Raw genomic sequence first — 22,095 nt, forward strand, 5'->3', positions numbered from 1 at the left:
CTCAGCCACAGTGATCTTGGGGTTCTTCTTTACCTTTCACCAAGGCTCTTCTCCCACGATCGCTCAGTTTGGCTGGACGGTCAGGTCTGGGAAGACTTCTGGTGGTCCCAAACTTCTGCCATTTAAGGATCATGGAGGCCAATGTGCTCTTAGGAACCTTGCGTACTGCATAAATTCTGTTGTAACCTTGGCCAGATCTGTGCCACAATTCTGTCTCTGAGCTCCTTGGCCAGTTCCTTTGACCTCGTGATTCTCATTTGGTCTGACATGCACTGTGAGCTGTGAGGTCTTATATAGACAGGTGTGTGCCTTTTCTACATCAAGTCCTATCAGTTTAATTAAACACAGCTGGACTCCAATGAAGTGAGTAGAACCATCTCAAGGAGGATCACAAGGAAATGGATAGCATGTGACTTAAATATGAGTGTCTGAGCAAAGGGACTGAGTACTTATGACCATGTTATATTTCAGTTTTTCTTTTTTAATAGATTTGCAAAAATGTCTACATTTTTGATTTTTTTCAGTCAAGATGGGTGCAGAGTGTACATTAATGTGAAAAACAATCAACATTTTTGAATTTACCAAATGGCTGCAATGAAACACAGTGAATAGTTTAAAGGGGTCTGAATACTTTCTGTACCCACTGTATTTCAGAGATTCTATGGCATTTTTTTTCTTGTATAAAAACAAGTCTTGCATTTTGTAGCAGAGTGTTTTTGCACAAAGAATTGTGGGTGTAAACTTATCTGTTTAAAAAGTGCAAGCCAGATTTTTATGAATGGTAACTTGTTAGTCTCATCGTAAATTGCAAACTCGCTTCCGAAGGGGTTACGTTAAAGACTCGCTTGTATCGTAACATGTGCCAAATTTGTCAAACTACATACAAGACTGATAAATTTGGAGAAACTGCCGCAAACAGAACTGACGTTAAAAAGTAAATTCATAATTTTCCCCCAATAACCCGTAGATTTTTTATTTTTATTTTGTGATGTCATGATTTTATTTAATGCATTCTCTTTTTCAAACAGGATGAAGAAGAAGAAATCAAACTGGAAATCAATATGCTGAAGAAATATTCCCATCACAGAAACATTGCCACTTATTATGGTGCTTTTATCAAGAAGAGCCCTCCTGGGCATGATGATCAGCTATGGGTAAGCTGAATATTAATACCATTTATTGATGGACTTTTATATGTACAGAATTTTTATAAATTTCTATTTGATCTGACCAATATCTGCCTCAGAATGTCTTTACTTACTGCTATAATGTGTACCATTTTGTGCCTTGTAGCTTGCAGAACTATACACTACTAGTTGTCTTGTGTTTTACATGTGGCAATTCCTTTGTACACTGATAATTTTGTGCTCCTAGTCACATGATACTTAGGTGCCGCACTAATGTCTACATGGGTGGTTCAAAGGGGGGGTCTGAAACTTTTATTGTTCATTGTCTGAGACCTTTATATTGATGGCCTATCTTTAAGAAAGGTCACGACTGTCTGACCGGTGGGGGTGAGTTATGGACCCGCACAGCTCTGTCAGTGGAATAGTGGCCAAAGCTGGGTACGGCACACTTGGCCCCTGTTGTGCAGTACCCGGCCATACCCACTATTACATTGATGGAGATGTGCAGGTTCATAGCTCGCCCCCACTGGGAACAGCTGATCGGTGGGGGTGCAGGGTATTGTACCCCCACAGATCACATATTGATGACCTATCTCAAGCATAGGCCATTGATATTAAGGTCCCAGACCACCTCTTTAATTGCCAGAACTTTTACTGTATATAAATCATTCAACCCTGATTTCACTATCTAAAGTGGTTGTGAACAAGTATTGAATGTTGGAATGATTTTGACAGTCAGTGAAATAAATGCAATTTATCAGTTTTTGTACTTTTCTGGTTAGGCAGATTTTAGTGAGATCAGTCTGCTGGAAAACTTTATCCATTAAGACTGACTTTTCATGTTCTATCCTTGTATGAAAGCCCATACCTTTTATTGAATTAGGTGCCCTTCGGGAGCGTAACACCAGTAATATTAATCTTTTCACATTTATTGAAAAATAAACCTAATTTAATAGAAACTGGTATTCCAAAATTTGGATTGGCAGCCATGGCGATTTTTATTTTATTTTATTACATTACAACTCTCATAGATGATCATCATAACAGCAGTGATATGACCACTGTATTGTCCTAGATGTTACTACCATTCTGGAAATACCTTGTGGCTCTTGTTCTGGATCCAGTGGTGGATCTTCCACGGTTTTATAGCTTTACTACTGTACTGAACGAATGCTTTTGGTTTCTCAGCTTGTAATGGAGTTCTGTGGCGCTGGCTCAATCACTGACCTGGTGAAGAATACGAAGGGGAACAGTTTGAAAGAAGATTGGATTGCTTATATCTCTCGTGAAATCCTGAGGGTGAGGAAAAAGTGCTCTTTTATGTTCTTGCAACTTTTTTTTTCCACCTCTGAAATATTAATCATCTGGTTAAAAGCTCTGCTACTTCTAAAGGGGAGTATTCTAGATCCATTTATCAGCATAAATGACACTTATTACATTCATGTAAAACTTGTAAAAGTACACAGCCTGAGGGTAAATGATCTTTAGTATGCTATGTACAAACACATGGCAGCATTTGCAAAGACTAGCTGTTGGCTGGGAATCATCCCTTTTTATTAATTTCTATAGCAAATATTACGCACATTAATCTAGGTATTTTTTTAAATAGTATCTTTGTTTTTTTATTTTGCTCAGTAGTCTTCTATGTTGTTGTGAATGTTTTGACCTCTCTAAACAAATAACATAATGTTCTATTTCAAACATATGCCATGGGTAAATAAAAAAAATAAAAAAAAAACCCCTAAAAATATTATATATTAAACGTGAAAATAAGAAACGTTATACTTTTTCTTATTACATAAAGCCACTTCATTCTCCTCGTGGACTGATCTTTCAGTCTTAAAAATCTTGGTTCACACCTAAAATGTGTCTTCAGTAAATACAGACTTTCCCATTACAGAGATAGATGACAGTTGGTGCTCGTAACATTATATGGAGAACTGTGACTGTTGTTTCTGGAGAATTTGCAGCAAAATGTCTGCCTGCCTTTAGCTGCTCCCTCTATAGGATTTTAAAAGGTCCTCTCCTATCTCAGCAATGGGAAAATCCTTCTGGGTACAGATTTTTTATTTTCTGTATTGGAAGTGAAAGATAAATCCAGGATGCGAAATAGGCAAATATCTCTGACAAGAAATATTAAGTTGCTTATTTTCATGTGCACTATTGATTTATGAAATAAAAATTAACAGGACGGTTACTCTTTAAAGTGGTTGTTAGTCAAAACAGATATGTGACTGCAGACTTGTGACTCACCCCAGCACACGCAGTGTGGGGACTCGCCGTTTTCAGACCTGGGACAGGAGGGTATATATGAGTTATACATACCCCTGCCAGTGGGCACAGCCTCGCTCTCCATACACTTGTATGGATTGTATGGAGGCCACGGCCACTGGTTGGGGGTATGTATAACTCGTACATACACTCTGATCCCTCGCCTGGAAACCGGCAAATCCACACAGTGTGTGCATTGGGGGGGATTCAAAAGTTTGCAGTCGCACAGACTTATTGGTTTTGACCGGACAACCCCTTTAACCCCTTTCTGACACATCAATTTTATCAGGATATGACACATGTCAGGAGCCGGCCCGGGGACCTTACTATGGGTAAATATCGTTGACAATTTATGCATTTGGGGGAATGGTTAGGTTATCTTCAACATATGGTATGAGTGCCGCCTTACAAGTAGTAGGGAATACAACTGTTGCAGTTTTAGTTGGAGATATACCTTGTCCACATGGACATACTGCCATTTAGTACTAAATATTACCCTCTGAAATGCTGATTTATCTCGGTCTGATATGTTCCTCCTTGGGTCATATTTTTAACACTTTGGTGTGATTCACATAATTGTAATTTGTGACCTATGCATCTATTGAACATGTCATAAAATTTGTTACTTAATAAAGACTATTGTTAGATTTTGAATTTTGGTATATTATTTACTCAGTTTTCCTCCTGATAAAATTGATGTATATATGAGTTGTTGTACCTACATGGGTCCATGGTAATCTCTGGTGCCTTTTAGTACCCTTTCTGACACATGTTGGAATAAAACGTCCCTGTGCCTACCTGACCAGGGATGTATTATTACTGCCGGGCTGTGCGCGGGTGATCGCTGCCGGGTGTCACACACCACTCCCGACACTTTAATCCCCTAAATGCTGCAATCAAACATGAATAAAAAGATGGATATAAATAAACATGGTGCCGCTTAAAATATCTTGTCCCGCACAAAAAACAAGCCGCCATACAGCGTCATCAGCAGGAAAATAAAAAAGTTATAGCTCTCAGAATAAAGCAATGCAAAAATAATTATTTTTTCTATAAAATCGCATGAGGAACGGCATAAAAAATAAATAAACTCAAATCTTCATCTGCTGTTGATTTTTTTCATTCTGTCTCCCCAAGATCGCGGTAAGGCTCACATTTATCCTGAACTCTGCAATGAGTGTTTACACTGGGGTTTCTGTGTAAATCTCTGAAATACGTGATTGAGACGGAACCTCTGGCAGAAGATTCCCTATAATGAGGCAAATGGAGGCACAGTTGACGTCATCTTACCTGTGATCCGGGGGTGTCCGTCTTTTTAGGCGTGCATAAAAGTGCCATTGGCCACACAGTTTTGTGCACGTCTGAAAAGGACACCTCTGAACAGAGGCCAGACGGAGACTAGAGTAACTCTGCTGCCTCATTATAATGAATGGATCCCTCGGGGGTTTCATCTGAATCACATCATTCAGAGATTTAGCTGGAAACCCCAAAGTAAGTGCTCAGCGTAGAGCAGCGGATAAATGTGATCCCACAGGTTATGTAAAATGTTCCCAATAAAAGATTCCACTCAATCAACAAAAAAACAAGCCCCCACTCAGGTCCTTCATCTGTTAACGGAAATATAGGGGGCTTCAATGTTACTGGTAGCTCAAAGGCTCTGGAAAAGCAAAATGTGGCAATCAATGTGATTAACAGCAATCCTACTGGCAGGTTCCCTGTGACTTCAGTCATTAAACTCTGGGCCTATAAGCTGTAAAGCTGACTACTTTGTCTCAACCTTGTGTTCTTAAAGTGGTTTCCATCTTGTGGTTAATCACATTGATTGCCAACTGCACCCTATTATATAAGCTAGGATTATGTTTCATGGGTGAAACACAAAGGTCGAGTCTGCTTCTTTTTTCTTTTTTTTTCTCTCAATTTCAGCCAAATTTTGTATTCTAATATCCCAACAAGTAGTGCTGCATCTTTTCATCAAGTTCACTGTAAACTCACTCTGTTTTATTTCGTGTGTTTTCTTTTTTTAAGGGCTTGGCTCATCTCCATGCTCACCACGTGATTCACAGGGATATCAAAGGCCAGAATGTACTGCTGACGGAGAATGCAGAGGTGAAGCTGGGTAGGTACCTACATCAGGTATTCACTGCACACGTTTGAGCCATAATAAAGCAAAACCCGTGAAAATATTTAGCGTACATATAACAATAGCTCCATAGAGAAAATAAAGTCCTCTTGTGTCTGCAGCCGCCCTCTTCCAGGTAGGTAGGTGGCCCTGTAGGCAGTCGGTAGCTGTGACTGCAGAGCTTCCCTAGTGCCAAGCTCTGACTGCTCACTGTCGCTGCCTCCGCCCCGATGACTGGAAGCAAGCCGCTTCATCTCCCGTCAGCCAAACATCCAGTCACACAGCCAAATATGTCTTGAATGGAATTTACCTGCAGATTAGCCCTATGGTTTGGGAAGTGTCTTTTTTTTTTTTTTTTTGTCTTACAACAGTTTCCCTTTAAAGAAAAATGTATGCTAGGTTGCATGTTTTAAAGTATTTGATATACTATGCTAATTTATTTATTTTCATTAAGATATTTGGTCATTTCTCAGTTGTTGAGAGCAATGCCTCAAGCAGCTTTTGGATTTATTCTGATCCTAAGTGATGGGCTAGCTCACTATGGCCTGATAGGAAAGCATTGCCTAAGTGTTCCAACGCTTCAGATCGGACATCCATCAACTAGAGCGAGGAGTTTCCATATGCAGTATAGGCTTAAACACTGTCTGGGGCAATGACCCCATTTTCGTGTTTTTGTTTTTATGATTGAGAGACCACATGAGAAGAACTCCTATTTGTATAGCATACCACAGAGATTCTTGGGACTTGTGGTAATTATAAATAGACCTAGCCTACAGACAGACACATGGCCCCACTGTGCCTTGTCATATATTTAGAGGAGTGAATGAACGAAGTGTAAACTATCCTGAGCGCCCACGGTTCTTTAGTGCTAGAGGTTTAGAGCCCTGGGACAGCTTGTGCTGCTCCTCTGCCAGCCACATGTAAAGCTTGTGTGTGCTGGATGGCGGACACTGTACTTTCCCCCGTTTCCCACTTGCGTGTCATTTTAAGCCTTTGTTGAAGAATGAATGCCGTTCATATTCCTGTAGTCTTATTAACCTGCAGTATTACTTTTCCAGCTCTTGCCAAATATACTATATAAAGGGAATATGGATTGTAAGAAAAAGTATTTCAACGCTTTCTAATGATTTCTATATTTTTCTCATTGTAATTAATGTGCAATAGATATAGCAAAGTAAATGAGCCATTAGGGACATCCTGTTGTTCTCCACTATTTTTTTTTCCCTTTGGGTAATGCAGTGGTGCAAAATGATACTGATTACATCTCATCTGATGAGTTCCTAATGAGGGTTCACAACACTTTACAGCTTGTGGATCAGCTGACTAGATATGTTACAGGACCTCAGTGTGTGCTCCGGTCTCCTGCTATGTGTTCTCCTGTCTCCTATAGTGGATTTCGGTGTCAGCGCACAGTTGGACAGGACAGTGGGTCGGAGAAATACATTTATTGGTACACCTTATTGGATGGCCCCAGAAGTTATAGCCTGTGATGAAAACCCAGATGCTACCTATGATTACAGAGTAAGTTGATGAACACTTGATTTTTAGTAGGGCAATGTAAAAACTGTACTACAGAGTTTAGATATCATCTCTAGTTTTTTTTTTTTGTTTTTTTCGATGTACGCGTTATCCACAGCCATTATATGTAGTTGGCATATGCTTTTTAGTAGACATGAGGGGCAGTGTTACATAGTCTGTAGGTTGCATATGACCGCACCATTGTAGACAGTTGTACAAGTACTGCTTAATGGGAACGATCAGCTGATTCATGATGCCTGAACTGCGGCCAGGAAGAATCGGAGACCAGCTCTGTTATTTCACACATGCATGTTTTGCTGTGAAACACTGCAGCATTTTAGTGAAAACATACTTTACTGATGGCAGCCGGAGATGAGTTGACTAGCCAGAGTTATGTCTCCGCCAGCTTCTCCCCATCGTGCTCTGCTACAGGTCTCTCCCTAAACGCGCACCTCTGGAGAGACCTGCCAATCCCTGTGAGTTGGGCTGGTAGAAGTCTGCATGAACATACCTCTGTGACTAGCCGCCTCATCCACGGCTGCCATTTAAAAGTATGTTTTTTTCTGAAACCTACAATAATACACTAATTCTGCCTTTGGTTCGGGCAGCATGAATCCGCTATCTGATTCCCTTTTAAGATGTGCTTCGTTAACTTACAATTGTGTAGGTTATCTAGTCCAACATAAAATGTGAAAGGATCCAATCACATAAATTGATTTATGTGAATAATAAAAAAAAATGCTTTTTAAAATTTTCAATTAAAAGTTTTGTGATACTTGTGATGTTTTTTAATATTACAGAGTGACCTTTGGTCTTGTGGTATCACAGCTATTGAGATGGCAGAAGGGGCACCCCGTAAGTTATAATGATGGGGTTTATGATAAAGGATTCCATACAAATTGTTTTGTGCAGTCCAAATGACGGAGTTATTTACTTTTTTCAAAGCCCTCTGTGATATGCACCCAATGAGAGCGCTGTTCCTTATCCCAAGAAATCCTCCTCCACGGCTAAAATCAAAGAAATGGTGAGTTTCTGATGACCTCCCATGCTGGATGATCTTCCCTACTAATGTGAAAAATGTGCAAGGAACTTGCGTTACTACATACCTGAATCATTGTTGCACATGTGCCTTTTTTCTTTAAATTTAGCATTGTTTTAGCATGCTTTTGTTTTGTGCCAAATTCATCATTTAATTTGAGCCTTGTACGGCACATGTTGTGAGAATTAAGTCTGCTTTGTGTCCGCTTGTTTTTTTTTTATGTTTGACAATATGGAGGGTTTTTTGTTTTTCATGTTTTCGACAAATTCATCATGGAACATTTTTATAATAATTTTTGGCACAAATGTACTTTAGTACCCACACTCCCTCCATGAGTGACTTTTATGTATGTTGTGTACTTTTTTTTTCCCCGCAAGAGGTGACGTTTTTGTGCAAAATGCACGTTTTTGTCTAAATAGGCACAGGAGAAAGGTGAAGAAAACAAGGTCCATTTTTATTTTGTGCCAAAATCCACATGCATCTTTATCAAGAATTTGGTGCAAGAAAAATCAACAAATACAAAACAATGAAAAATACTAAAAAATAGTTTGTTAAAGGGAATCTGACAACTGATACGTACTGCCCAATCCACCGGTATCCTGTATCAGAACCTGACCTCAATCGCTCCGAGATGTTTCAGAAACAAATACTTTAAAAACCACAGGTGACCAAGTCACGTGGGAGTCTAGTCGAAAAGGTGGGTCCCTGGCATTTTCTCCCTGCCCACTTTCCCGCAGGGACAGGTCTCACCCTGCTGGTGGCTCTTAAAGTACTGTATGTCTCTCTATAACGCTGCAGTGTTTCAGAATCAGACATACCTTGCTGAAATCGTATAGCCTGTGCCTGATACATGTAGCCTGTGGATCGGGCAGCTCTAATCTGTCAAGTTCCAGATAACAGTCCTTTTTCAATAAGCAGAACTGTTACGCTACACATGAGGAAGATTACTTTTGTTTTTGGTTGAAGCAGCAAGGCAGCTAGAAGTCGTATCGCCATTACAAAACATTTAACCTGTTAAATGCTGCTGTCAACATGTGACTGCCACATTTACAGCGCACCAGCTCAGAGGTGGTTAGATGGGAGGGTGTTCCAAGGGCCCAACACCCCATTTTCCCCAAGTGACACAATTGCAGGCAGCCGATGTGTTGCTATGGTAGTGGGGATCTGATAAAGATTCCAGTGTCTGCCATCATGGTGCACTGTTGATGTTGAAAAGCAATGGATTTCAAATCAGTCTGTTATTTACTTTATTATACAGCAATACTAAACTAAAACACTGTAAACAGAAAAAAAATGCCAAAATTGTGTGTAGTTTTTTTTTGTTTGGAGGGTAAAGAGTAGCATATTAACATTTTAACATTTTATTTACGTTAACATGTATGTGTGTGTGTGTGTATGTATGTATGTATGTATGTGTGTGTATATATATATATATATATATATATATATATAGATAGATAGAGAGAGAGAAAAAACAAAAAACAATCAGCACTCCTAATGTGAACACGTGCACGCTGCTAAACTGCATCATAAATATAAAAAAGAACACAGCAGCACATGTGCATAATATATAATTTATTGGAATGGTGCAAGACAATTAATCAGAAGTGATCAAAACATTAGTGATGAGCGATTATACTCATTACTCGAGATTTCCCGAGCACACTCGGGGGTCCTCCGAGTATTTTTTAGTGCTTAGTGCTTTTAGTGTTTTCCTCACCTCAGCTGAATGATTTACATCTGTTAGCTAGCTTGATTACATGTGGGGATTCCCTAGCAACCAGGCAACCCCCACATGTACTTATGCTGGCTAACAGATGTAAATCATTCAGCTGCAGCGATGAAAACTAAATCTCCGAGCACTAAAAAATACTCGGAGGTCACCCGAGAGTGCTCGGGAAATCTCAAGTAACGGAGTATATTTGCTCATCACTACAAAACATCATAACTATACCAAGATGGAATCAATTAAAAATGTCTGCTTGACCAGCAAAAAAAATAGTATGCCCTCACACACTTCTATCAACAGAAAACTCTAAAAGTTTAAGTTTTTTATTTACATGTTTCCACATCATTAACACTAAAATAGTAATAATAAAAAAAAAACTGACAAATTTGATATTTCCATAATCCAATTAACCTGGGGAATCATCTTTCCAGATCACGTTTACCTCCCAATAAACGCCACCATAGAAGAATCCAAAAAACCATGTCAAAATTGTGTTGAAGGTTTTTTTTTATTTTTGTGCTTGCACCACACTTGGAATTTTTTTTTGTTAACTATTTTCCTGTACATTGTGTGGTAAAATGGATGGTGTCATTCAAAGGTACAACCTATATGCTATATAGATTGAAAAGTAAAAAAAGGTATATGACTTTTGGAAGAAAGGGAGAAAAAAGAACAATGCAAAACAAAGAATTGGGCACGGTGGGAAAGGTGTTTTTTTTTTTTTTTTTTAAAGGATCGCAAAAAAAACTGGGCCCGCATTGACGAAAGTTAAAAGAGCCTTCGGCTTACTTTTTACTATAGATGTAAACTAGTCGCCATAACGTACACACGCTCGGCTTTACTGACTAGAGCGGGCATAGAAGTCACTGCTATAGCAACCTGCGGAAATTAAAAAATCATAGAAATAACATAAGAAACACATTATCTTCTGCAGAAACACATTGATAAACTATATGGTGGCATAAGGTTCACATTGAACAGCTTGTCCTATGGCAAACTGGTTGTCATTTTTCTATTGTTTTTGATTGCTGATGTGCATTGTCCAGCGAATTAGTACGCAGATAAATGCCATTTTGATATAATAGAAGTAATCAGCGATATAATATACCTCATTAACAAGCATTAGAGACATAACATCGGTGGATTCTGTCGGTATTTAGGCGCGCTAATGTTTTTTTCTCTCCAGTTGAACATCGTGTAGCTTTGAAACCAATTCACTGAAATGTTATATGATGACAGGTTTGTGTATTTTGGTCATTAAGGTGTGATAATTTTCTTTTATTAGCTGGTATATTTACCGTACAAACAGCAACCACAACTGGAAGTGTCATGTAATTTTCATTTTACTAATGCACGCTACTAATGACCTAATTAGTTTCATACCATATGTACAAGTAATATTTTCAGTGAGCTTATTCATCCCATCTTTGTTGTTGGGATCTGCTGTGTGCTTGTTGTTTCACACTTGGTATCCAATGCGTGCATACTTAATATTCTGTATGCATCATTTTAGTTTTGTTTTCATCAGCTAGTCAGCAGTTGCCTCATTTGCCTTTTGGAAGTCGGTAAGGACTTATAGAGCAATTACAATGCTAAAATATGAAGCCTTCATTGAAGACCCCTTGAAATTTCTTCACACTTTGGAACGACTGAAGTCCAAATATAATTTGATAATTGCTCTATTTGTCTGTTCTGATGGTATTCAGCATTCATGTTTTGTTTTTTTTGTTTGTAAAGGTAAAAAAAAAATGGTGTTCAGTAAGTAAACCCCTGGAATGTGTGATTAGTTATTGCAAGAATATACACATCGCTAGTAGTCTAACACACACTGATTCGGCTAAATGTTAGTTTTTTATGAAACCGTTCAAGTTTTTTTTTTTACAGTTGCTTGCGCAAGTATTCACCCCCTTGGCTTTTTAACTAATTTGTTACTAATTTGTTGTCGGTGATTGAGACTGGAACGGAGATTCACCTTCCAACAAGACAATGACCTTTGCAAAGCATTCTGCTAAAGTAACAGTCAAATGTCTTAAGGGGAAACTTGTGTTTTGGAGTGGCCTAGTCAAGGCCCAGACTTTAATCCAATTGAGAATCTGTGGTCAACCTTGAAGATTGCTGTTCACCAGAGGAAGCCATCTAACTTGAAGGATCTGGAGCAGTTTTACCTTAAGGAATAGGTAAAAATCCCAGTGGCAAGATGTGGAAAGCTCATACAGACTTATCCAAAGCGATTTGCAGCTGTAATTGTCACAAAAGGAGGCTCCGCAAAGTACTGACTTTCTGGGGTGAATAGTTGTGTACACTGAAGTTTTCAGTTATTTTGTACTATTTATTGGTTTGCTTCACAATAAAAAGAGAACCAAATGTTCACAGTTGTAGCCATGTTCTTCACATGAACTGATGCAGACTCTCAAAGTAGTGAAAATGCCAGGCAGCAAAGCAAGAAAAATGCAAAGGGGGTGAATACTTTGGCAAACCACAGTAAATTGCATTGGGGCTGTAAGTAAACAGCTGTTCTTAAGCCCTGCCAAAATGCATTATTTTTTTGTGGCCTGGAGTCTGATCCAGCCACTTTAGTTACTTTTTCCTCTTGTTAGAAAATCTTGTCCTACATTTTGCAGTTCTGTTTCAGACTTGCGCATGTTTTTGACCCTGCATTTAAGTTACTCCTTTACATGCACGACCCAGACCTGCCACAATGAAGCATCTGCCAAGCATTCTAGTGCCACCAACTCGCTTTATTGTGAGGTTGGAAGTCTCTCCTCAAGTTTTAGAACAGTTTAAGATTTGATTTCCGTGTCTTGACACGTACCTTCTGGTAAAATGCTGCAGAGAAATTCACATTCACTTTTCTTTTTAATAGTGGCAACTGCAGATTTGTCACAGGTTTCTTGATGTACTCCGGTAAAGTTTGTTTTATTTCTGAAGTACAGAGTTGTTTTGGATCTTGCACTACAAGGTTTTTGTTGCTAAATCTACATGTAACCTGTCATGGATTCCAGAGCAAGAATATTATGGATATGATCCTAATACTTGTTCCAAGTATTGCAAATCTGTAAAACCCTTGTGCTTTTTCTTAAATGGGCTGCCCAGTCTGACTGCAGATTTTTAGCAATAATGTACATGACTGCAGACTGTGAATCCTTGCACTGCACATTGTCGGGATTCTTTGGTATTGCCGGTGAGAGGGGGCGGTCCTGTGACTACAGATATGTGATTTGCATACTTCCAGCCAAATTCCGACTAAACTTTTTTGGCCTCGCTCAGTTCCCTTTTAGCAGAAGACTGGCCAACCTTTTTAGTGATGTCCTATATTGCTAGGTTGGAAATGTTCTGTCCTGGTTTTCCCCCACATTCCAAGTACTGATGGGGAAATTAGATTCGAACCCCAATGGGACAGTGATGACTATGCTATATAAGCAAGTAAAATATAGAATTGTTGCTGTGTGTTTCTTTTCTCTAATATATATTTTTTTGTATTATATACATATTTATTTTTTCTTTTCTCTGCAGGTCAAAGAAGTTTTTTAGTTTTATAGAAGGCTGTCTTGTGAAAAATTACATGCAACGTCCCCCTACAGAACAGTTACTAAAGCATCCATTTATTAGAGACCAGCCAAATGAAAGGCAAGTCAGGATCCAGCTCAAGGATCACATAGACAGGACCAGGAAGAAGAGAGGAGAGAAAGGTTAGTGGTGAACCGCAGTTTCCAGACTTTTAGATAAATCATGGCCGGTCCTGGAATATGTAATTGAGCGACTTGACACTCTGGACAAAGTCCATTTTATATTGTTTTTGTTTCTCTTCACCATATCTGCTTTCAGATGGTCCCAAAAATGTAAATATGAAATTGCTAATGCCTGTTGTATTCTAGTACCAGCAAGCTTCCATTATCTGCCTAAGCTTCACCTGTTTAAAAGTGTGAATTATTTCAGGTTTGCTGGTTTAAAAGGTTGTAAGTACTCCGATACAGAAGACTGATCCCTAGGACAGGTGATCAGTATTGGGTACCACAACCGTGGACACTGTGTAGGGCTCTTTTTCGGGTGCTACAGCTCTGCCTTTATTGTCTTCGGTGGGAGATGGCTTGGAATACCTGAGGGCACACTGCATGGAGCTGTGCAGTGCCGGCTATGTCCGCTAAGTTGCAAACAACTGATTTCCGGGATGTCAGTGGTTAGATCCTCTCCATTCTGCTGCTGATGATTTTCTCTAGGGATATCCCTTCCACTGCGGTCCGTGCTTGGCTGTTATACATGAATATCTGAATGAGGGCTAAGTCTGCATTGTGGCAAATAACAATTTGAGAGCATTGTTTCTTAGAATTCTGTGTTTTGCTGCTTTTTTGTTGTTTCTCCTGGAAATATATGAATAAGTGGACAATTGAATGTTCCCATTTGCTTTGTCAAAAGGTGTGACATTGTCAGCCCTGGGTTGGTAAGTTTGTAGAGACACAGTTTTTTGACAAGCAGAATGGCAACACCCATTTGTAAATATGGGTTTTACATTTCCAGGAGAAACAACAAAGCGGCAGCAAATGAGTTCTAAGAAAAGATGCTCTCAGACTGTTGTTTTCCGGGTGCCTGCTGTGACTTGCCACACAGCACTGTTCACATTACTCTGTCCTAGAAACATAGACACAATTGTCTGTCATCTATGTTATGGTGGGACAGCACACTGATCTGTGGCACGACAGACAGCAGCTAGCACTAGTTGGCAGTACTAGTGTATATGTGCATAACTCATGCACAAGATCGGTGTGACGTGAATAATAGGTCAGTAAAGTCACAAGCAAGTTGGTGATGACTGACAAAAATCTGTGTGCAGACACTGCCTAACGCAGTAGTGCTGCAATATTCCACATGGATGGAAAGCCAGCATATGGATATAAAGCATGGTCCATGATGGCGAGACTTGTTGGGCATTATCTCTTTACTTTCACGGAGTAACTGACCTTATGGTTGTTGCTTTTCAAAACTGTGAAACTGTTGATCTTGCCCATAATTTACAGCATCTAGACTTGCCAAGTTCAGGAATACGGCTGAGAGTAGAAATAAACCTTAACAATTAGGAAACATTTGATATCCTGATGACAAATCCCAGAATGATTAGTTTCAGAATTAATAATGCAATGCATCAACATATCTAAAGGATTGCAATATGAATTTCATAAATGTGTTGTCTTTAATATGGTCGGCATAAATCATTCTCTTTGCTGTTTTTATTTCCCCCCCGAAAAAGATGAAACGGAGTATGAATACAGTGGTAGTGAAGAGGAGGAAGAGGAAGTGCCTGAGCAGGAAGGAGAACCCAGGTATTTCCGGAGAAGTTTATAACTTTTTTTTTTTTATTTACTTTTTTGTATTTTTGTGTTGATGTTTTCTAGTCTCCTGTGTTGTTTGAGGGTTGAACATACTGTGAAGTTAGTACATGAACTATAGCTCCATTTTTATTAAAGGAACCGGTCATCTGATTTATACTGCCCAAACCAGGGGCAGCAGGGATCATAGTTCGGCTGTGTCATTGCAGTAATTAAATGTCTTCACTATGACCTTCAGAGCAGTGGGCAGTTATCCCAGTGCGTCAACATCCATCTCTGGCTTTTGTGGGTATTGCAGTCATGTCTGTTACACTCTGAAATGCTGTGACATTTCAGAAAAAGCGTACTATAAAAGCCAACCAGGAACTGTGCTTCTCAGATGGCTAGTGGAAGGCAGGACACCGGCTGGGATCTCCCTGTCCTACTCCCTTAGACTGATGGGGCTCTGTGTGTGTGTTTGTATATTGGGACAGACCTGTCAGGTAACTGACATTCAAGGTGCAGAATGTCTGGTTGGCTTTTTTAAATCCTTCATTTCATAGTATTGTAAATTTTGCACCAGAAATCTTTATACTAGTACCATATCTATACTTTCAATGGAAGCACATTTTATTCCACCATCTCAACCACATATGTAACAGTAAATGGAATCCTATGAAATTAGCCCTATCTTTTGCCTTATGGGAGCAACATGCAAAATATTGTCAGCACATAAATTCTTTCACAAAGCCCTATCACCAAAGAGAGAAAAGAAAGCATTTGCCTATAAAGATCACTTGCCTTGTATATTAATAATTCCCTACTTATCAGGAGTAGTGTGGGGATATGAATTGCACTTGATTAAATTATTCAGAGGATGCTGTTAAAGGGGTTGAATTTAATCAATAGATCTTGGAATAATAATAATTTCCACAATTGGATTTGTTTAAACAAACTGTTCCTGTGCTGAGATAATCTTATAAGATTATCTCAGCACAGGAACATTTTATTTAAACACATCCAATAGTGGAAATTATTATTATTCCAAGATCTATTGATTAAAATGAACTTTTGTTGGTGGGAAAACCCTTTAAGCTACTGTCTTATGTCCGAATGTATCTGTTATCCTTTCAGCTCCATTGTTAATGTGCCTGGGGAATCCACCCTTCGACGTGATTTTCTGAGACTGCAGCAAGAGAACAAGGAGCGTTCTGAGGCCTTACGAAGGCAGCAGCTGCTGCAGGAGCAGCAACTCCGAGAACAGGAGGAGTACAAGAGACAACTATTGGCAGAGAGACAGAAGCGCATAGAACAGCAAAAAGAGCAAAGGAGGCGACTTGAAGAGGTACAAAATCGTCCGAGTATTCATAGTAACACAGCTGTCAAATATATGGAACCTTGGACAAGGCTTTAATTATATTCCCAGTTAAAATGGAGAGTAATATCTTAAATGGGGTCTTCTGTCTTCCGATGAAAGTCTTCAGTATTTCCCGGTGTTTCTGGTGAGAGCTAGTGTCCCTTTCAGCAGCACCACTGGAGAATCCTGACAGTGTGTGGTGTGCACGCTGTAAGAATGCAGAAGCCTGCAGTCTGACTTTCATCAGACACCCGATTAGTTAAGATGATGCCGTGTTACGGAGACATGATACACAGCTGAATTACAGTTGTCACCCTCACTGACAATCCACAGTGTTTCATACCATATTCTAATAGCAGGGATGCCTACAATGGCTCCTCTTCCAGGTGCTTGCACCAATTTGTTCCCTTGTTGTGTGCCTCTCTTCTTGCCTTAAACTAAGCTTATTCTTCTAGAGGCTTTCCTATTGTTGAAGCACAGCATGGGTTTAAGTGATAATGGGGGAAGACGAAATGCTAAAGGTACCTTCACACGAAACGACATCGCTAGCGATCCGTGACGTTGCAGCGTCCTCACTAGCGATATCGTTTCGTTTGACACGCAGCAGCGATCAGGATCCTGCTGTGATGTCACTGGTCGCTGAATAAAGTCCAGAACTTTATTTGGTCGTCCGATCGCTGTGTATCGTTGTGTTTGAAAGCAAAAGCAACGATACCAGCGATGTTTTACACTGGTAAACAGGGTAAACATCGGGTTACCAAGCGCAGGGCCGCGCTTAGTAACCCGATGTTTACCCTGGTTACCAGCGTAAAAGTAAAAAAAACAAACAGTACATGCTCACCTGCGCGTCCCCCAGCCTCTGCTTCCTGACACTGACTGCGGCCCTGCGCTTAGCAACCCGATGTTTACCCTGGTTACCCGGGGGCCTCGGCATCGTTGGTCGCTGGAGAGCGGTCTGTGTGACAGCTCCCCAGCGATCAAACAGCGACGCTGCAGCGATCGGCATCGTTGTCGCTATCGCTGCAGCGTCGCTTCGTGTGAAGGTACCTTAAGTGCAATGCACAGTCATTTACTTAAGGTACCTTCACATTAAGCGATGCTGCAGTGATAGCGACAACGATGCCGATCGCTGCAGCGTCGCTGTTTGATCGCTGGAGAGCTGTCACACAGACCGCTCTCCAGCGACCAACGATGCCGAGGTCCCCGGGTAACCAGGGTAAACATCGGGTTACTAAGCGCAGGGCCGCGCTTAGTAACCCGATGTTTACCCTGGTTACCAGCGTAAAATGTAAAAAAACCAAACAGTACATACTTACATTCACGTCCCCCGGCGTCCGCTTCCTGCACTGACTGAGCGCCGGCCCTAACAGCAGAGCGGTGACGTCACCGCTGTGCTGTACTTTCACTTTCAATTTACGGCGCTCAGTCAGTGTGGGAAGCGGACGCTGGGGGACGCGAAGGTGAGTATGTACTGTTTGTTTTTTTACATTTTACACTGGTAACCAGGGTAAACATCGGGTTACTAAGCGCGGCCCTGCGCTTAGTAACCCGATGTTTACCCTGGTTACCAGTGTAAAACATCGCTGGTATCGTTGCTTTTGGTGTCAAACACGACGATACACGGCGATCTGACGACCAAATAAAGTTCTGAACTTTGTTCAACGACCAGCGATATCACAGCAGGATCCTGATCGCTGCTGCGTGTCAAACTAAACGATATCGCTAGCCAGGACGCTGCAACGTCACGGATCGCTAGCGATATCGTTTAGTGTGAAGGTACCTTTAGTCTTTGGATACATCTTGTATGTCCTCAAACAGAAATTACCATTGGGTCTTGTAGTTTTATGGTGAAAGGGAATCTGACAGCGCATCTTGCCATACAGGTCTCTCCCGCATGGGTGTAGAGAGTGTCCGGTCGATCGAGGGCAGCAGGCAAGGAGAAGTCGCCGGGACAAGCCTATCCGACTAGTCTCCTGTGTGGCCCAGTTCCTGGTGGCTATGGCAGCATGTTTCTTAGATACACATACATGGCTGAAATCATACCGCCAGTGCCTGATAAATGCTGCTTGTGGATCGGGTAGCATGGATCAGCTGTCGGGTTCCCTGTGGAGTAGCGTCCCAGCACTGTATTTTAGTTATTGCTATTGCATTGGTACTTAACTGGTAATATTAGTTTTTTTGCAGCATTCCTGCTCTGATTTTGGCTTTTACCACTGATTTCCTTCATTGCAACATTGTGCTTGTCACTCATTGTAATTCTACTCATTTTCCTATTCCCTGCATAACCATAGAGCTGTATAAATGTATCTAGTAATTTTTGACTGACTTGTATAAAGAAAATAAATAAAAAATGTGTCCACTTGAAGGCATAAAGCATTTCTAATGGTAACCTATGCTAAAGTTTGCCAGGAATGCCTAGATAAGGTACAAATCCACTTTGGAGGCTCCAGATTCCATCACGTTTGCCAGACAGAATAAAGCAGCATGCTGTACTGATCTGTCCTGAGAAAATGGCTGACGTCCTAGCTAAAGCCCAATAGATCCGAATACAGTCAGTGGAGTTGATCAGAGGTCACTGATGTTGGCCATGTGCTGGCACTGCTATTATTTTCGTTATTCTGTGCCTGTACCGAATCACAAGTAAAAGTATAGATGAGAACAGAGCTTCATTCGGAGTTTGCACAGTTGTACAGTCAGATTCCGGGCTTGCAAGGTAGTCTGACAGTGATTCACAATATGGGATATTGAGGCGAAATGGCTCACATGCTGATCAAATACTTGACAAATTGCCTCGGACTCGTTTCAGGTGGCATAGAGACAATAGTATAACGGTACGATTTCTCTGAATTTCTTGGTTTTATAAATGTAGTCTCACATTGAAGTAAATAAAGTCATAAATGTACTATGCTGTGCAGCTGGGTCCTTCTACGTGGCGGAATATGATGTGAATGTATCGTATATGCTAGCTGATGCCTGGCCACTTGTTTAACCGTTTTTCTTTTAAACTCTTCTGATTAGCAACAGAGAAGAGAACGTGAAGCCCGACGGCAGCAAGAAAGAGAGCAAAGAAGAAGAGAGCAGGAAGAGAAAAAAAGAATGGAGGAGCTGGAACGAAGACGTAAAGAAGAGGAGGAACGTAGAAGAGCTGAAGAAGAGAAAAGACGGGTGGAGAGAGAACAGGTACATCTTAATGAGTAAAGATACAATATTTTAAGTTGATTCCATGATCTTTACATTTGCTTTCCAGTTACATGTAATCTGTTCTTTCCTGTTATCAGCCAGTTCTGATTAGGGGGAGGCTGTTGGCTGTGATAAATTGGATCACAATGTGTTAACATTTCCTCAACTACAAGATCACTATTTCAGCTCAAACATATATCAAGTATTGAGAATCTCTGAAAACCACCATGTCTGTGATTAATGTTGGCAGCTCTTTGTCATGTGCTGCCTTTTCTAAGCTTTATTCTTCATATTTTGCTGTCCTTTCAAGGAAAAAGACACTTTATGAACTGTACATGGTGGGAAAGTGGCAAGTCTACACAAGAAAAGTTTCCCTTCACAAATATTGGGTCTATCCTCCCAGCACTTGATTTACAAGATAACTAAACCTAGAGTTCGCTCTGAGACAAATGGGCAGCAAGCAAAAATCCATCAACCTTCTTTTCTGACTTATAATACACTTGAATAACTTGGGTGATACACTGCATTTCTTTTCCATCTTATGTCTCTAAGGAGGTATCCATGTTTTCTTTCTCCTGTATTTCCCTCTTGTAATAGTTGTACACATGAACCATAAAGAAGCAATATGCCAACGTACAAGCAAACACTTGTTCATTAGCTGATCCCAATGTTTATGCGGGCCTTAACAGAATGAATTTTGGTGGCACATTTCCCCACGATCCTATTACACAGAATTAGTACTCATATAATTTACATTTGCTCCTTTAAAATGGCCCTTAAACGATTGACTCATTTTTTAGATGAATGATTCTCATTTGGGTGGAATATCTGCTAGTATAAATTCTCTAAAACCTTTTTGTGATCAGTACAGTCTTGGGATCTGTTTGCATGGACTGCCCAGCGGCAGGACACAACCGCTGTTCGGTAAACTTTTACTGATCGGTGGTCGTCTAAATGTCTGTGTGCACAGGCAGACCAAAGCAAACGATACACACAGTGATCTACCCTAGATTGCTCAGTGCACATAGGCAGCCATAGTTCTTGACAGTGTGAGCCCTATTTTCACACGACATTGCACCGCCTAGAACAATTTTTTCTGGTGGGGGGTACTGCCAAGAAATCATTTCACATAATGAAGGAGCGATTGCGTACCTGTTTACACAGCAAGATAATCGTGAAATGAGCATTTTTAACATTGCTCCTTCATGATTATTTTGCAGTGTAAATGGAGCTTTACCATCAGCTCACATGCTCGCTCTTCACTTCTGTTTGTCATAGAATGAGGAAATTGATCCATTACTTGACAATGTTTGATTGGGTCCTCCAATGCAGGTATGTACACGTCCTTACCAATAGCTCATGTAGAGAAGCAGAATGCATACACCATTGCCCTAATACTACATATACACTGTGTTCCAAATTATTATGCAAATAATATTTCCTCATATTTTCTCTAAATTACCTACCGTATATACTCGAGTATAAGCCGACCCGAGTATAAGCCGACCCCCCTAATTTTGCCACAAAAAACTGGGAAAACTTATTGACTCGAGTATAAGCCTAGGGTGGAAAATGCAGCAGCTACCAGTCAATTTCAAAAATTAAAAATAGATGCTCCATACCGTTCATTATGGCCCCATAGATGCTCGACATAAAGCTGTGCCACATATAATGCTCTGCACCGTTCATTATGGCCCCATAGATGCTCGACATAAAGCTGTGCCACATATAATGCTCTGCACCGTTCATTATGGCCCCATAGATGCTCGACATAAAGCTGTGCCACATATAATGCTCTGCACCGTTCATTATGGCCCCATAGATGCTCCACATAAAGCTGTGCCATATATAATGCTCTGCACAGTTCATTATGGCCCCATAGATGCTCGACATAAAGCTGTGCCACATATAATGCTCTGCACCGTTCATTATGGCCCCATAGATGCTCCACATAAAGCTGTGCCATATATAATGCTCTGCACAGTTCATTATGGCCCCATAGATGCTCCATAGAAAGCTGTGCCATATACAATGCTCTGCACCTTTGATTATGGCCTTATAGATAGCTGTGCCATATATAATGCTCTGCACCTTTGATTATGGCCCCATAGATAGCTGTGCCATATATAATGCTCTGCACCTTTGACCTTTGATTATGGCCCCATAGATGCTCCACATAAATCTGTGCCTTATATATAGTGCTCTGCACCGTTGCCCCAAAGATACTCCACATAAATCTGTGCCATTGCTGCTGCTGCTGCTGCAATAAAAAAAACAAAACACATACTCACCTCTCTTGCTTGCAGCTCCTCAGCGTCCGGTCCCGGCGTCTCTCCGCACTGACTGATCAGGCAGAGGGCGGCGCGCACACTATATGCGTCATCGCGCCCTCTGACCTAAACAGTCAGAACAAGAGGACGCGAAGACTGAGCGGCGCCCGGCGGGTGGAACGAGG

General features: G+C 40.6%; 1 protein-coding gene across 11 annotated transcripts in view; it reads left to right on the forward strand.

The window, feature by feature from the left end:
* The window catches only part of MAP4K4 (mitogen-activated protein kinase kinase kinase kinase 4), a 192,715-nt gene that overhangs the window by 121,222 nt on the left and 49,398 nt on the right, over positions 1-22,095 (forward strand). For all 11 annotated transcript variants that reach the window (XM_077296640.1, XM_077296641.1, XM_077296644.1 and 8 more), the window contains exons 4-13: positions 1,029-1,154; positions 2,316-2,426; positions 5,424-5,514; positions 6,908-7,038; positions 7,836-7,890; positions 7,981-8,059; positions 13,317-13,492; positions 15,046-15,118; positions 16,238-16,448; positions 19,479-19,640. In XM_077296640.1, the coding sequence (XP_077152755.1) occupies positions 1,029-1,154; positions 2,316-2,426; positions 5,424-5,514; positions 6,908-7,038; positions 7,836-7,890; positions 7,981-8,059; positions 13,317-13,492; positions 15,046-15,118; positions 16,238-16,448; positions 19,479-19,640 (1,215 nt within the window). The remainder of the gene's footprint in view (positions 1-1,028; positions 1,155-2,315; positions 2,427-5,423; positions 5,515-6,907; positions 7,039-7,835; positions 7,891-7,980; positions 8,060-13,316; positions 13,493-15,045; positions 15,119-16,237; positions 16,449-19,478; positions 19,641-22,095) is intronic.

This window comes from Ranitomeya variabilis, chromosome 3 (assembly GCF_051348905.1).
Source record: "Ranitomeya variabilis isolate aRanVar5 chromosome 3, aRanVar5.hap1, whole genome shotgun sequence".
Lineage (NCBI taxonomy): Eukaryota > Metazoa > Chordata > Amphibia > Anura > Dendrobatidae > Ranitomeya > Ranitomeya variabilis.